Source organism: Pseudophryne corroboree, chromosome 3 (genome assembly GCF_028390025.1).
Source record: "Pseudophryne corroboree isolate aPseCor3 chromosome 3, aPseCor3.hap2, whole genome shotgun sequence".
NCBI lineage: Eukaryota > Metazoa > Chordata > Amphibia > Anura > Myobatrachidae > Pseudophryne > Pseudophryne corroboree.
The window spans coordinates 22,149,258-22,163,830 of NC_086446.1; the positions used below are offsets into that span (position 1 = coordinate 22,149,258).

The following is a 14,573-nucleotide window of genomic DNA, read 5'->3' on the forward strand; positions in this document are numbered from 1 at the left end:
GCGGCCGTGACCTATGATATCACACCGTTTTCAAGGCATAGGTCATGGCCGGAGCACGACTGATCCTCTAAGAAGAGCCTGAGCCAACAGTTCACTCTAAAGGTGCTGGAAGCTGCTCTGGCTCCGCGGCACACCTTGCAACTGGTCGCGGCACACTAGTGTGCCACGGCACACTGGTTGAAAAAGCCTGTCCTATGTCATCTACATCTGACTGTCCAGTTTCGGCAAACCCACGGGTAGCCCATAAACTGGAAGAAATCCTCCCTGGTCCCTGCTCAGAGCATGGTGCACCTGGGGGCATTGTTGTACACTCACAACCAGTGGTTGTTCTTGTCTCAGGAGAAAGTCCTGAAGGTTCAGGACAGGATTCGATGCTTCCTATCTCATCCGCAAGTGTCGATACATGCGGCAATGCAAGTGCTAGGTCTCATGGTGTCTGCATTCGACATGGTGGAGTATGATCAATTCCATTCTCACCCTCTGCAGTAGCTGATTCTTGCAAGGTTGGATGGCCTGCCTCACCGGATCAGGTCTCACATGATGTCCTTGAATCTGGAGGTCCGTCTGTCACTGAGCTGGTGGCTCCAGGACCAACGATTGAACAGGGGTGGTCCCTTTCTGGATCTCCAAATGGGTCCTGCTGAATTGCCAGTGCGTCCATTAATGTTGCTTGAGGATCCCCTTGTTCTTGCTCCGAAGACCGGAACCTTGTGATTGTGTCGAGACGCCATCAGATCCACGTCTGGAAGGCCCCACCTGTCCACAAGGAGTTGAAACACTTCTGGATGGAGGCCCCACTCTCCAGCGTGTACGTCCTGACGACTGAGAAAGTCCGCTTCCCAGTTCAGGACCCCAAGAATGAATATTGCCGATATGGCTGGTAGATGACGTTCCGCCCACTGGAGAATCCGTGATACTTCCCTCATTGCCATGCGGCTTCGAGTGCCGCCTTGATGATTTATGTATGCCATTGTGGTGGCGTTGTCCGACTGTACTTGAACATGTCTGTTCTGTATTAAATGCTGGGCCAGATTCAATGAGTTCAGAAATTGCTTCAGTCAGGAGTAGTCATTCCAGTTCCTCCTGCACAACGAGGACAGGGTTTTTACTCCAACCTGTTTAAAGTTCAGAAGCCAAATGGGTCATTTCGGCCCATTCTCAATCTGAAACTGCTGAACAAATACATTTGGGTACCTCGGTTTCACATGGACACCTTACATTCCATCATTTTGGCCATAGATCCTGGGGATTACGATTACCTACATGTTCCTATAGCACTGTCCCATCAGTGCTATCTCAGGTTCGCTATCCTCCAACAGCATTTTCAGTTCCAGGCCCTACCTTTTGGGTTAGCCACAGCCCCCAGAGTATTTACCAAGATTATGGTGGTAATGGTAACTTATCTCTGACAGCAGGGGATAAGAATTTTTCCATACCTCAACGATCTTTTAATCCTGGTACAGTTGAAGGAATTGCTCCTATGTCATCTGCAACAGACAGTAATGTATCTGCAGAAACATGGGTGGCTCATAAATTGGGCAAAATCATCTTTGGTTCCGTCACAGCGGATGACTCACTTGGGTGCTGTACTGGATCAAGTCTTCATAGAGTAATGTTACCTCTGAACAAGATATCCAAGGTTCAGTCAAGGATTCAGGACTTGCTACACAGTCAAAAGGTATCCATTCACGCAGCAATGCGTGTGATGGGTTTGATGGTGTCAACAATCGACATGGTGGAGTATGCACAATTCCACTCGAGGCCTCTGCAGTGCCTGAGTCTTGCCAAATGGAATGGCCTGCATTACATGATAAAATCACAGACTATGGTTCTTTCGATAGAAGTAAGGTAGGTCATTAGCCTGGTGGCTACAGACATCCCACCTGGACAAGGGGAGACCCTTGTGGATATCAGATTGGGAAATTCTGACAACGAATGCCAGTCTCCAGGGCTGGGGAGGAGTGTCAGGAAGGTTGTGTTTCCAGGGGCAATGGACCAAGGAAGAAGGTTGCCTGCCAATAAACATATTGGAACTTCGGGCCATATACATGGCACTGATTCAGTCAAAGGACAGTCTTTGGGGAAAACCAGTCCAGATCCGCTCGGACAATGTGACGGCAGTAGCGTACCTTAACCATCAGGAGGTAAGTCACATACTAAAGTGGGCAGAACTTCATCTTCCAGCCTTGTCCGCAGTATTCGTTCCGAGAGTCCTAAACTGGGAAGCGGACTTTCTCAGTCGACACGCCATTCGGGCAAGCGAATGGGCTCTGCACCCACAGGTCTTCCAGACTCTAGTAGACAAGTGGGGGTTGCCAGAGATAGATCTCATGGCATCCCGTCTGAACAACAAAGTGCTCGCATATGGGTCAAGAACAAAGGATCCCAGAGCGATCTTTGTGGATGCCCTGTCGGTGAGATGGGACTTTCATCAGGCTTATGTGTTTCTTCCAATCAGCCTATTACCAAGGGTGGTGAGAAAGATAAAGCAAGGGAAAGGTGCCGTGATACTAATCGCTCCAGCCTGGCCCAGAAGGCATTGGTACACAGATCTGCAGAGAATGTCGATGGATGCTCCATTTCTGCTCCCTCAACATCCAGATCTACTGATGCGAGGTCCTTGTTATCACAGACATCTGGATCGGCTTTCTTTGATGGCGTGGTTCTTGAAACCTCTATATTGATGTCAAGAGGATTCTCACAGCAGGTAATTCAAACTATGCTTAGAGCAAGGAAACCTTCCTCGGCTCGCATTTATCACAGAATATGGCAAACCTATTTTCATTGGTGTAGTGAACGGAAAATGGACCTCAAGTCTTTCAGAGTTTCCAGGGTCTTAGCATTCCTTCAGGCAGGAATGGATAAAGGTTTGAAGGTGGCTTCCTTGAGAGTGCAAGTGTTGGCATTGACTGTATGGTTCCAAAAGAAAATTGCCAACTTACAGGATGTGCATACTTTTTTCCAGGGAATGCTGCGCATTCAACCTCCTTTTGTTCCTCCTACAGTTCCTTGGGACTTACATCTAGTCCTGAAAGCCCTTCAAGTTGCCCCATTTGAACCACTTAATAAAGTGGATCTTAAATGCTTGACAGCTAAAGTTCTCTTTCTACTGGCTATTGCGTAAGCTAGAAGAGTGTCAGATTTAGGGGCATTGTCAGGTCGTTCCCCAGTTCTGATTTTTTTTTATCTAGATAAAGCAGTTCTAGGAACTAGATATGGGTATCTTCCGAAGGTGGTGTGTAAATTCCACCTTAATGAAGAAATTGTAGTCCTGGCATTCCAGGTACCGGGCCTCTCTGCGGGAGATGCATTGCTGGACGTGGTCCGTGCATTAAGGATCTACGTGAATCGTACCAGTGCCATCAGAAAGACAGATTCTCTCTTCATTCTCTATGGATTTCACAAGAGAGGATGGCCTGCTGATAAGCAGACACTGGCAAGATGGCTTCGGATGACGATTTCAGAAGCATATTCTCAAGCTGATCTCCCTGTTCTGGCTAATGTCTCTGCTCACTCTGCTTGTAAGGTAGGTCCATCATGGGCAGCACAACGTGGTTCTTCAGAGCAGATATGTAAGGCAGCCACATGGTCTTCCATTAACACATTCATTAGACATTATGCCATGGATACCTTTGCCTCTCATGACGCTGAATTCGGGCGAAGGATTCTCCTTTCCAATCAGGAGCGTTCCCACCACTAAATTGCTTTGGTAAATCCCATTGTTATCCTGTGGATAACCTGTGGACCCTTCCCGGAGAAATATACGTTATGGTAAGAACTTACCGTTGATAACTGTATTTCTCCTAAGTCCACAGGATCCACAGGGGTCCCACCCTGAAGCACCTGATTTGTGGATCCTTTTACTCACTAACCTCTTCATTCTTGTACGGAAGGGTGTGCATTTGTGTTCTTATCGCCTGATTAGGACTATCTATGATGCTCCTGCCTTGAGCTTTGGAATACAACTGATTTGCCTGAGCCAGGAGGCGGGGATATATATGGAAGGGCCCATTGCATGCTGGGAGGCCAGAAAGCTTTGACCGATTGGTGCAAATCCGCTGTCGCTTCATCATATCTCATTGTGATCCTGTAGACTTAGGAGAAATACCATTATCAACGGTAAGTTCTTACCATAATGTATATTTCACATGTTTCCCCCAATATAGAACCTGCTTTGGTACATCTCATTAGTTGTTACCTGATAATTTTGTTACTCTGTAGAACTCCATGGTAGCCCCATATATCCCTCCCTTCTATGTGTTTATATTTTGTAGAAAAAGCTGTGAAAGTCACTTCAGACAAGGATGGTAGAGAGGTCAGGGATAGACCTTCTGGGGATCTGAACTTTTACCTGTATCTCATGGGGAAGAGGCTTTATCCCCCTAGTTATGGCTGCTGTATAGTTCTTCCATTAACATAATTTGCTTCTATATATATTTTATTCTCTGTAGATGAATGTAACAGAAGAAATATATTGGCTGAACGTCCCATTGTATCTCCAGATTGTGAAATTGAAGCTAAAGACATCATGCGAGATTCTCTGGAAGACCATGTGATCCCAATTATACATCCAGTACCTCACAGTGCAGATATATCATCTGTTACCTTTAATCATGAGGAATTTTCACCTGATACCTCAGATATTGGTCAATCTATCACATCTCTTAGAGTTGATACACCATTTCCCAATGCTGTACATGACCTATGTTTTACTCAGAGCACAAAGATTATTACCCATCAGCCACCTAAGACAGGTGAGAGGCCATTTCCATGCTCTGAGTGTGGGAAATGTTTTACATACAAATCACAGCTTGTTAAACATGTGAGATGTCATACAGGTGAGACACCATTTCCATGCTCTGAGTGTGGGAAATGTTTTAGACTGAAATTAGATCTTGTTAGACATGAGAGAAGTCACACAGGTGAAAAGCCATTTCCATGCTCTGAGTGTGCAAAATGTTTTACTCAGAAGTCGCAGCTTGTTCAACATGCGAGATGTCATACAGGTGAGAAGCCATTTACATGTTCTGAGTGTGGGAAATGTTTTAGTTTCAAAGTAAATCTTGTTAGACATGAGAGAACTCACACAGGTGAAAAGCCATTTTCATGCTCTGAGTGTGGGAAATGTTTTACACGCAAATCATATCTTGTTGTGCATGAGAGACATCATACAGGTGAGAGACCATTTCCATGCTCTGAGTGTGCAAAATGTTTTACTCAGAAGTCGCAGCTTGTTCAACATGCGAGATGTCATACAGGTGAGAGTCCATTTACATGTTCTGAGTGTAGAAAATGTTTCAAACGCAAATCACATCTTGTTACACATCAGAGAAATCACACAGGTGAGAAACCATTTCCATGCTCTGAGTGTAGAAAATGTTTCAAAGACAAATTATATCTTGTTACACATCAGAGAAGTCACACAGGTGAGAAACCGTTTCCATGTTCTGAGTGTGGGAAATGTTTTACTCGAAAATCACTGCTTGTTGAACATTTGAGAATTCACACAGGTGAGAAACCATTTCCATGCTCTGAGTGTGGGAAATGTTTCACACAGAAATCACATCTTGTTATACATCAGAGAAATCACACAGGTAAGCTGCCATTTCCATGTTCTGAGTGTGGGAGAAGTTTCAAACACAAATCACTACTTGTTACACATCAGAGAAGTCACACAGGTGAGAAACCGTTTCCATGTTCTGAGTGTGGGAAATGTTTTACTCGAAAATCACTGCTTGTTGAACATTTGAGAATTCACACAGGTGAGAAACCATTTCCATGTTCTGAGTGTGGGAAATGTTTTGCACAAAAATCAGCTGTAATTGAACATAAGAGAACTCACCCTGGTGAGAAACCATTTCCATGTTCTGAGTGTAGAAAATGTTTTACACACAAATCATATCTTGTTAGACATCAGAGAATTCACAAGTGAGAGGCCATTTCTATTTTCTGAATGTTGAAAATGTTTTATACACAAATCACCGCTTGTTATCAGAGAAGTCACACAGGTGAGAGGCCATTTCCATGCTCCGAGTGTGGGAAATGTTTACACACAAATCCACTCAATATTTTTAGAGAGGATATTCTAGAGTTGGCTTTCACATAAAAGAACAAAATACAACTTCATTAATAAAGGGAATGGAAAAATTATAAAGAGAGTTTACAAAAATTTGTTTAATTTGTATAAAAAAAGCAAACCCCATTGAGGTGACCTAATTAAAATGTATAAATATATTTGAGAAATATACAAAGATTTAACAAGCATATCACACTATGCTCATGTACAATTGTACCATTATTTTTATGATTGTATTTTGTTCTTGTTTTAATATTATTTTTATTAATACTTTACAAACAATATAGTACGGGCAATTTGTTGCATGTTACTGGCGCTATGCAGACTCTGTGTAGATATAGAAAAATGATGAGACTTTGTATAAAACATTTAATAATAAAAGTAACTTTCAATATTAGAAAATGTCATTTGCATAAAAAGTCTCAATATAGCAGAGATTAAAAATAGGATTATACTGGAGTCCTAGTACAATGGGGGTATAGATGGGGTCCAAAGGAGCCGATGCACTTTAAATTTCTTCAACTGGATGTGCTGGCTCCTCCCCTCTATGACCCCTCCTAAAGCCAGTCTAGGTAAAACTGTGCCCGAAGGAGAATGGACATACTTGAGAGAAGGAACAGAACAATAATGAGTGGTGAGATTTACACCAGCACACAACAATGTAACTGACCAGCAACAGCTGGTAGCAACAGCTGAACAGGTAAGCTTTTATAAAAGAGAACCCTGCAGACAAGTAAACGGACTGAGGCGGGTGCCCAATATCCCTTATGGACTACGAGAAAAGGATTTACCGGTAGGTAATTAAAATCCTATTTTCTCTTGCATCCATAAGGGATACCGGGGTCTTAGCATGATGGGGACGTCCCAAAGCTTCCATAATGGGCAGGAATGTGCAGAGACATCTGCAGCACTGCCTGCCCAAACTGGGTATCCTCTTTGTCAAGGGTATCAAACCTGTAGAACTTCACAAAGGTGATCTTCGCCAACCAGGTAGCAGCACAGCATAGTTGTAAGGCCGAGACTCCATGGGCAGCTGCCCAGGAAGACCCCACCGATTTCGTAGAGTGGGCCTTCAAAGACTGGAATAACTAAGGCTGCCGACACATAGGCCTGTTGGGTAGTCAACCTAATCCATCGACCAGTGGACCGCTTAGAAGCATGGTAACGCTTTTTCTGCACATCATGAAGCACAAACAGGGAATCCGAACCAAGCCGTTCTCTTGACATAGGTCTTCAAGGCTCGCACAACATCCAGCGCCTCTGGAGGGGCAGAAGTGCCAGGACCTGATGGAACCACAATAGGTTGGTTCAAGTGGAATGCAGAGACAACCTTCAGCAGGAACTGCTGCCTAGTCCTGAGCTCTGCTCTGTCTTCATAAAAGACCAAGTATGGTCTTTTACACAATAAGGCCTCCAATTCTGAAACATGCCTAGCAGAAGCCATGGCCAGTAACATCACTGTGTTCCACGTGACGTATTTGTCTTCTACCATCCTCAACGGTTCAAACCAGGAGGACTGTAGAAATTCCAATACCACATTCAGATCCAAGGTTGCCGTTGGTGACACAAAGGGAGGCTGTATGCGAAGAATCCCTTGCAAGAAGGTCTGAACTTTTGGCAACACTGCCAACTTCTTCTGGAAGAAAATTGAGAGGGCTGAAATCTGGACCTTAAGAGAACCCAGATGTAAACCCATATCCGCTCCAGCCAGGAGGAAACGTAAGAAACGTCTCAAGTGAAAATCCGCCAGAGGATACTTGCACTCCTCACACCAAGAGACATATCTCCTCCAGATATGATGATAGTGCTTTGACGTCACAGGTTATCTGGCCTGAACCATGGTTGCAATAACCTTCTTAGAAAGGCCTTTGCGAGCTAGGATGTTCTGCTCAACCGCCATGCCGTCAAACGAAGCCACTGTAAGTCCGGGTAGATGAACGGTCCTTGTTGCAGAAGATCTCTTCTCATTGGCAAAAGCCAAGGGTCTTCGACGGACATGTCCAGAAGATCTACATACCATACCCTCTGAGGCCAGTCTGGGGCAATCAGAATTGCCTGGACTCCTTGATGCCTGATTCTCTTTAGCACCTTCGTAAGCAACGGAATCGGAGGAAACAGGTAGACCAACCTGTAACGCCACAGGGTTGTCAGTGCATCCACTGCTACCGCCTGAGGGTCCCTGGTCCTCGAACAATACTGGTGAAGTTTCTTGTTGAGCCGAGATGCCATTAAGTCGATCTGCGGGCAGCCCCTCAGATCAGTGATCTGACAAAATACCTGTGGGAGGAGGCTCCACTCCTGCGGGTGTAAGTCGTGACGACTGAGGAGGTCTGCTTCCCAGTTGTCCACTTCCGGAATAAAGATGGCCAACATTGCTCTTGCATTTCTTTCTGCCTAGAGGAGTATCCTTGACACGTCTCGCATGCAGGCTCTGCTCTTTGTTCCCCCTTGTCGATTGATGTATGCCACGGCCGTGGCATTGTCCAACTGAACTTGAATGTCCTGATCTCGGAGTAGAGGATAGGCCTGAAGCAGAGCGTTGTAGATCGCCCGACGTTCCAGAATGTTGATCTTTGTAGGGCTTTGTGGGCTGATCACCTGCCTTGGAACTGAGCCACTCGGGTGACAGCTCCCCATCCTCTCAGACTTGTGTCCATTGTGAGGAGTATCCAATCTTGAATCCCGAAACTGTGACCTTCCAGCAGGTTTGAGGACTGTAGCCACCATAGGAGGGAAATCCTGAGGTGATAGACGTATGATCCGATGCATCTGAAGATGTGATCCGGACCACTTGCTCAGGAGATCCAATTGAAAAGTTCTGGTATGGAACCTTCCGTACTGGATCGCCTTGTATAAGGCTACCATCTTTCCCAATCTTATGCAAAGATGGATGGAGATCCGATTCGGTCGTAGAACCGCTCAGACCATCTCTTGGAGCGTCCTTTCTTTGTCCTCTGGGAGGAATACTTTCTGGGCCACTGTATCCAGAAACATTCCCAGGAACAGGAGCCGCTGAGTAGGCTCCAGGTGAGACTTCTGTAAATTGAGGATCCAGCCATGATGTGACAGAAGCTGAATAGTGCGGTCTTTAGATCGTCTAGGTAAAGGACAATATTAACCCCTTGGAGTTGGAACATCATTTCCACCATCATCTTCGTGAAGACCCTCGGATCTGTGGACAGGCCGAAGGGCAGTGCCCGGAACTGGTAGTGATCGTTCAACATGAAAAACCGTAGGTAAGCCTGGCAAGGCAGCCAATTCGCGATATGGAGATAAGCTGCCTTTTTATCCAGCAAAACCATGAACATTCTTCCAGACCTGCAATCACTGCTCGCAAGGATTCCATCCTGAACTTGAAAACCTTTAGGTAAAGGTTCAAGGATTTTAGATTCAAAATGGGCCTTACCGAACCGTCCGGTTTTGGTACTACAAACAGGATGGAGTAGTAACCCTTTCCCTGTTGTTGTAGTGGCACTGGAACAATGACTTGGGACTGGACCAATTTCAGGATGGCATGTTGCAGTGTAACTCGCGTATCCTCCAAAATTGGTAAGCTTGATTTGAAAAATCGGTGGGGAGGAGCACTGTCGAACTCCAGCTTGTACCCATGAGAAATTTGCTCCTTTACCCAGGCATCCTGGCAGGAGCTTTCCCAGATGCAGCTGAAGTGACATAACCAAACTCCTACCTCAAGATTCCCTCGGGGTGGGGGAACACCATCATGCTGAGGTCTTGGTGGAAGCAGAGCTGGAGCTTTGTTCCTGAGAACCAGCGGCGGCTGGTTTTCTTGTCTTGCCCCTGGTGCCTCTTGAAGCGTTTGAGGTGCCTCTGGCTCTTGACCTAAATCCATTGGTCTGAAAGGACTGTGTACATGGCCCCGGGTAAGAGCACCTGGCCGGTGGGCCCCCATAGGGGAGAAATGTGTATTTCACCGAAGTAGCTTTCGAAATCCATGTATCCAACTCAACCCTGAATAGCCACTCTCCTGAGAAAGGAAGAGACTCCACACTGCGCTTGGAATCTGCATCAGCTATCCACTGATGCAGCCACAAAGCTCTACGCACAGACTTTGCCATGGCAGTAGTCCTAGCATTAATAGCGGTTATCTCCTTGATAGAATCACACAAGACATGTGCAGTTTCCTGAATGTGTTTGATCAGTGTATCCATATTCACCAGAGACATATCCCCAGCAAGGCCCTCTTGAATCTGGCCCACCTAGGTATAAATGGCATGTGTCATCCAGCAACCCGCTATCACAGGTCTTTGTGATACACCAGCCGCTGTGTAAATAGACTTTAATGTCTCTATTTTACTAACCCCAGGGCCCTTTAAGGCAGAGGGGCAAGGGACTGGTAATACCTTTTTAGATAGGTATGAGACTGACACGTCCACAGCCGGGAGATCTTCCCAATTTTTCATGCCATCAGGAGTAAATGGGAAAGTGCTTGGAAAACGCCTTGTTACCTGGAATTTCCTACTGGGATTTGTCCAGGTGAACTTGAACATGTCATCTAAATCCTTAGATTCAGGGAAAGTGATGCTAACCTTTTTCTGGGAGAAGAATGGCTGCTGTGCTGCATCGTCTTCCACTTGGATTTTGAAAGCATCCCTGATAACATGAGGGGTTCAATCACTTATGCTGGATATGAATCCTCTGTAATAGGGTCCAGCTCTTCCCCCTCCTCCAGTCCCTCTTCAGCTTCAGAAAATAAGTCAGGGATCCCATGTTTGTGTCCCTGAGCTTAGGGAAAGGGGTATGTCTGTCAGACGCTTTTGCAGCCAGGTCTGCTACAGCCTGGTGCAACTGCTGTGTCTTTTGACTATTTGCAGTGACCTGAGAAGACATATCAGCCATCATGGATTTTTCATACCTAACCAGGATGGCTCCTGAAACCCCAGTTTACGCAGGGGTGGGGGGGGTCTGGATGCCGTCCTTGTGATTGCACTGCACCAAGAACTGGGAGACCCCCCCCCCCCCCCCCCTAGCGGGGCCTGAGGTTTGTAATCACCACTCTTCTCACCTTCAGGCAATGTTAGGTGTGTGCGGCATGCTGTGATTGTGTTCTTTAAGGCGCCATGCACGCGGTACCACAACCTCTCAGGATGGTGGTCCTGCAGTGGGGAAGCGGCTCTGACACCTTACAGAGGCCAGTGACCATCTGACCCCCCTAACTCCCACGGTGCAGGTATGCTGTTGCTGTGTGTATCCTCCCCTAAAGGCACATTTCTCTATCGTCCTAGTGGATGCTGGGGTTCCTGAAAGGACCATGGGGAATAGCGGCTCCGCAGGAGACAGGGCACAAAAAGTAAAGCTTTTCCAGATCAGGTGGTGTGCACTGGCTCCTCCCCCTATGACCCTCCTCCAGACTCCAGTTAGATTTTTGTGCCCGGCCGAGAAGGGTGCAATTCTAGGTGGCTCTCATAAAGAGCTGCTTAGAGAAAGTTTAGCTTAGGTTTTTTATTTTACAGTGATTCCTGCTGGCAACAGGATCACTGCAACGAGGGACAGAGGGGAGAAGAAGTGAACTCACCTGCGTGCAGGATGGATTGGCTTCTTGGCTACTGGACATCAGCTCCAGAGGGACGATCACAGGTACAGCCTGGATGGTCACCGGAGCCGCGCCGCCGGCCCCCTTGCAGATGCTGAAGTAAGAAGAGGTCCAGAATCGGCGGCTGAAGACTCCTGCAGTCTTCTTAAGGTAGCGCACAGCACTGCAGCTGTGCGCCATTTTCCTCTCAGCACACTTCACACGCAGTCACTGAGGGTGCAGGGCGTTGGGGGGGGGCGCCCTGGGAGGCAAATGAAAACCTATTAAAAGGCTAAAAATACCTCACATATAGCCCCCAGAGGCTATATGGAGATATTTAACCCCTGCCTGGATTCACAAAATAGCGGGAGACGAGCCCGCCGAAAAAGGGGCGGGGCCTATCTCCTCAGCACACGGCGCCATTTCATCTCACAGCTCCGCTGGTCAGGACGGCTCCCAGGTCTCTCCCCTGCACTGCACTACAGAAACAGGGTAAAACAGAGAGGGGGGGCAAATTTAATGGCAATATTTTGATATATATAAAGCAGCTATAAGGGAGCACTTATTATAAGGCTATCCCTGTCATATATAGCGCTTTTTGGTGTGTGCTGGCAGACTCTCCCTCTGTCTCCCCAAAGGGCTAGTGGGTCCTGTCTTCGTTTAGAGCATTCCCTGTGTGTCTGCTGTGTGTCGGTACGTGTGTGTCGACATGTATGAGGACGATATTGGTGTGGAGGCGGAGCAATTGCCAAATATGGGGATGTCACCTCCTAGGGGGTCGACACCAGAATGGATGCCTTTATTTGTGGAATTACGGGATAGCGTCAACTCGCTTAAGCAGTCGTTTGACGACATGAGGCGGCCGGACAATCAATTAGTGCCTGTCCAGGCGCCTCAAACACCGTCAGGGGCTGTAAAACACCCTTTGCCTCAGTCGGTCGACACAGACCCAGACACAGGCACTGATTCCAGTGGTGACGGTGACGAATCAACCGTATTTTCCAGTAGGGCCACACGTTATATGATTTTGGCAATGAAGGAGGCGTTACATTTAGCTGATACTACAGGTACCACTAAACAGGGTATTATGTGGGGTGTGAAAAAACTACCTATAGTTTTTCCTGAATCCGAAGAATTAAATGACGTGTGTGATGAAGCGTGGGTTGCCCCTGATAAAAAGCTGATAATTTCAAAGAAATTATTGGCATTATACCCTTTCCCGCCAGAGGTTAGGGAGCGCTGGGAAACACCTCCTAGGGTAGACAAGGCGCTAACACGCTTATCTAAACAAGTGGCGTTACCTTCTCCTGAGACGGCCGCACTTAAAGATCCATCAGATAGGAGGATGGAAAATATCCAAAAAAGTATATACACACATGCAGGTGTTATACTACGACCAGCTATAGCGACTGCCTGGATGTGCAGTGCTGGGGTAGTTTGGTCAGAGTCCCTGATTGAAAATATTGATACCCTGGACAGGGACAATATTTTACTGTCGTTAGAACAAATAAAGGATGCATTTCTTTATATGCGTGATGCACAGAGGGATATCTGCACACTGGCATCACGGGTAAGTGCTATGTCCATTTCGGCCAGAAGAGCTTTATGGACGCGACAGTGGACAGGCGATGCGGATTCAAAACGGCATATGGAAGTTTTGCCGTATAAAGGGGAGGAGTTCTTTGGAGTCGGTCTATCAGATTTGGTGGCCACGGCTACAGCCGGGAAATCCACCTTTCTACCTCAAGTCACTCCCCAACAGAAAAAGGCACCGACTTTTCAACCGCAGCCCTTTCGTTCCTTTAAAAATAAGAGAGCAAAGGGCTATTCATATCTGCCACGAGGCAGAGGTCGAGGGAAGAGACAGCAACAGGCAGCTCCTTCCCAGGAACAGAAGCCCTCCCCGGCTTCTACAAAAGCCTCAGCATGACGCTGGGGCTTCTCAAGCGGACTCGGGGACGGTGGGAGGTCGTCTCAAAAATTACAGCGCGCAGTGGGCTCACTCGCAGGTAGATCCCTGGATCCTGCAGATAATATCTCAGGGGTACAGGTTGGAATTAGAGACAGATCCACCTAGCCGTTTCCTGAAGTCTGCTTTACCAACGTCCCCTTCCGAAAGGGAGACGGTTTTGGAAGCCATTCACAAGCTGTACTCTCAGCAGGTGATAGTCAAGGTACCTCTTCTACAACAAGGGAAGGGGTATTATTCCACTCTATTTGTGGTACCGAAGCCGGATGGCTCGGTAAGGCCTATTCTAAATCTGAAGTCCTTGAACCTGTACATAAAGAAGTTCAAGTTCAAGATGGAGTCACTCAGAGCAGTGATAGCGAACCTGGAAGAAGGGGACTTTATGGTATCCTTGGACATCAAGGATGCGTATCTCCACGTTCCAATTTACCCCTCACACCAGGGGTACCTCAGGTTCGTTGTACAAAACTGTCACTATCAGTTTCAGACGCTGCCGTTTGGTTTGTCCACGGCACCTCGGGTCTTTACAAAGGTAATGGCCGAGATGATGATTCTTCTTCGAAGAAAAGGCGTATTAATTATCCCATACTTGGACGATCTCCTAATAAGGGCAAGGTCCAGAGAACAGCTAGAGATGGGATTAGCACTATCTCAAGAGGTGCTAAAGCAGCACGGATGGATTCTGAATATTCCAAAATCCCAATTAATGCCGACAACTCGTCTGCTGTTCCTAGGGATGATTCTGGACACGGTTCAGAAAAAGGTTTTTCTTCCCGAGGAAAAAGCCAAGGAGTTATCCGACCTGGTCAGGAATCTCCTAAAACCAGGAAAGGTGTCTGTACATCAATGCACAAGAGTCCTGGGAAAAATGGTGGCTTCTTACGAAGCAATTTCATTCGGCAGATTCCATGCAAGAATTTTCCAAAGGGATCTGTTGGACAAATGGTCAGGGTCGCATCTTCAGATGCACCTGCGGATAACCCTGTCTCCAAAGACAA

At 46.8% G+C, this 14,573-nt stretch overlaps 1 protein-coding gene across 1 annotated transcript in view; it reads left to right on the forward strand.

Moving 5' to 3' along the window:
* LOC135057084 (uncharacterized) overlaps positions 1 to 14,573 on the forward strand; it is a 140,703-nt gene that overhangs the window by 32,300 nt on the left and 93,830 nt on the right. The window contains exon 7 of the mRNA XM_063962983.1: positions 4,452 to 5,926. Within this exon, the coding sequence (XP_063819053.1) occupies positions 4,452 to 5,926 (1,475 nt within the window). The remainder of the gene's footprint in view (positions 1 to 4,451; positions 5,927 to 14,573) is intronic.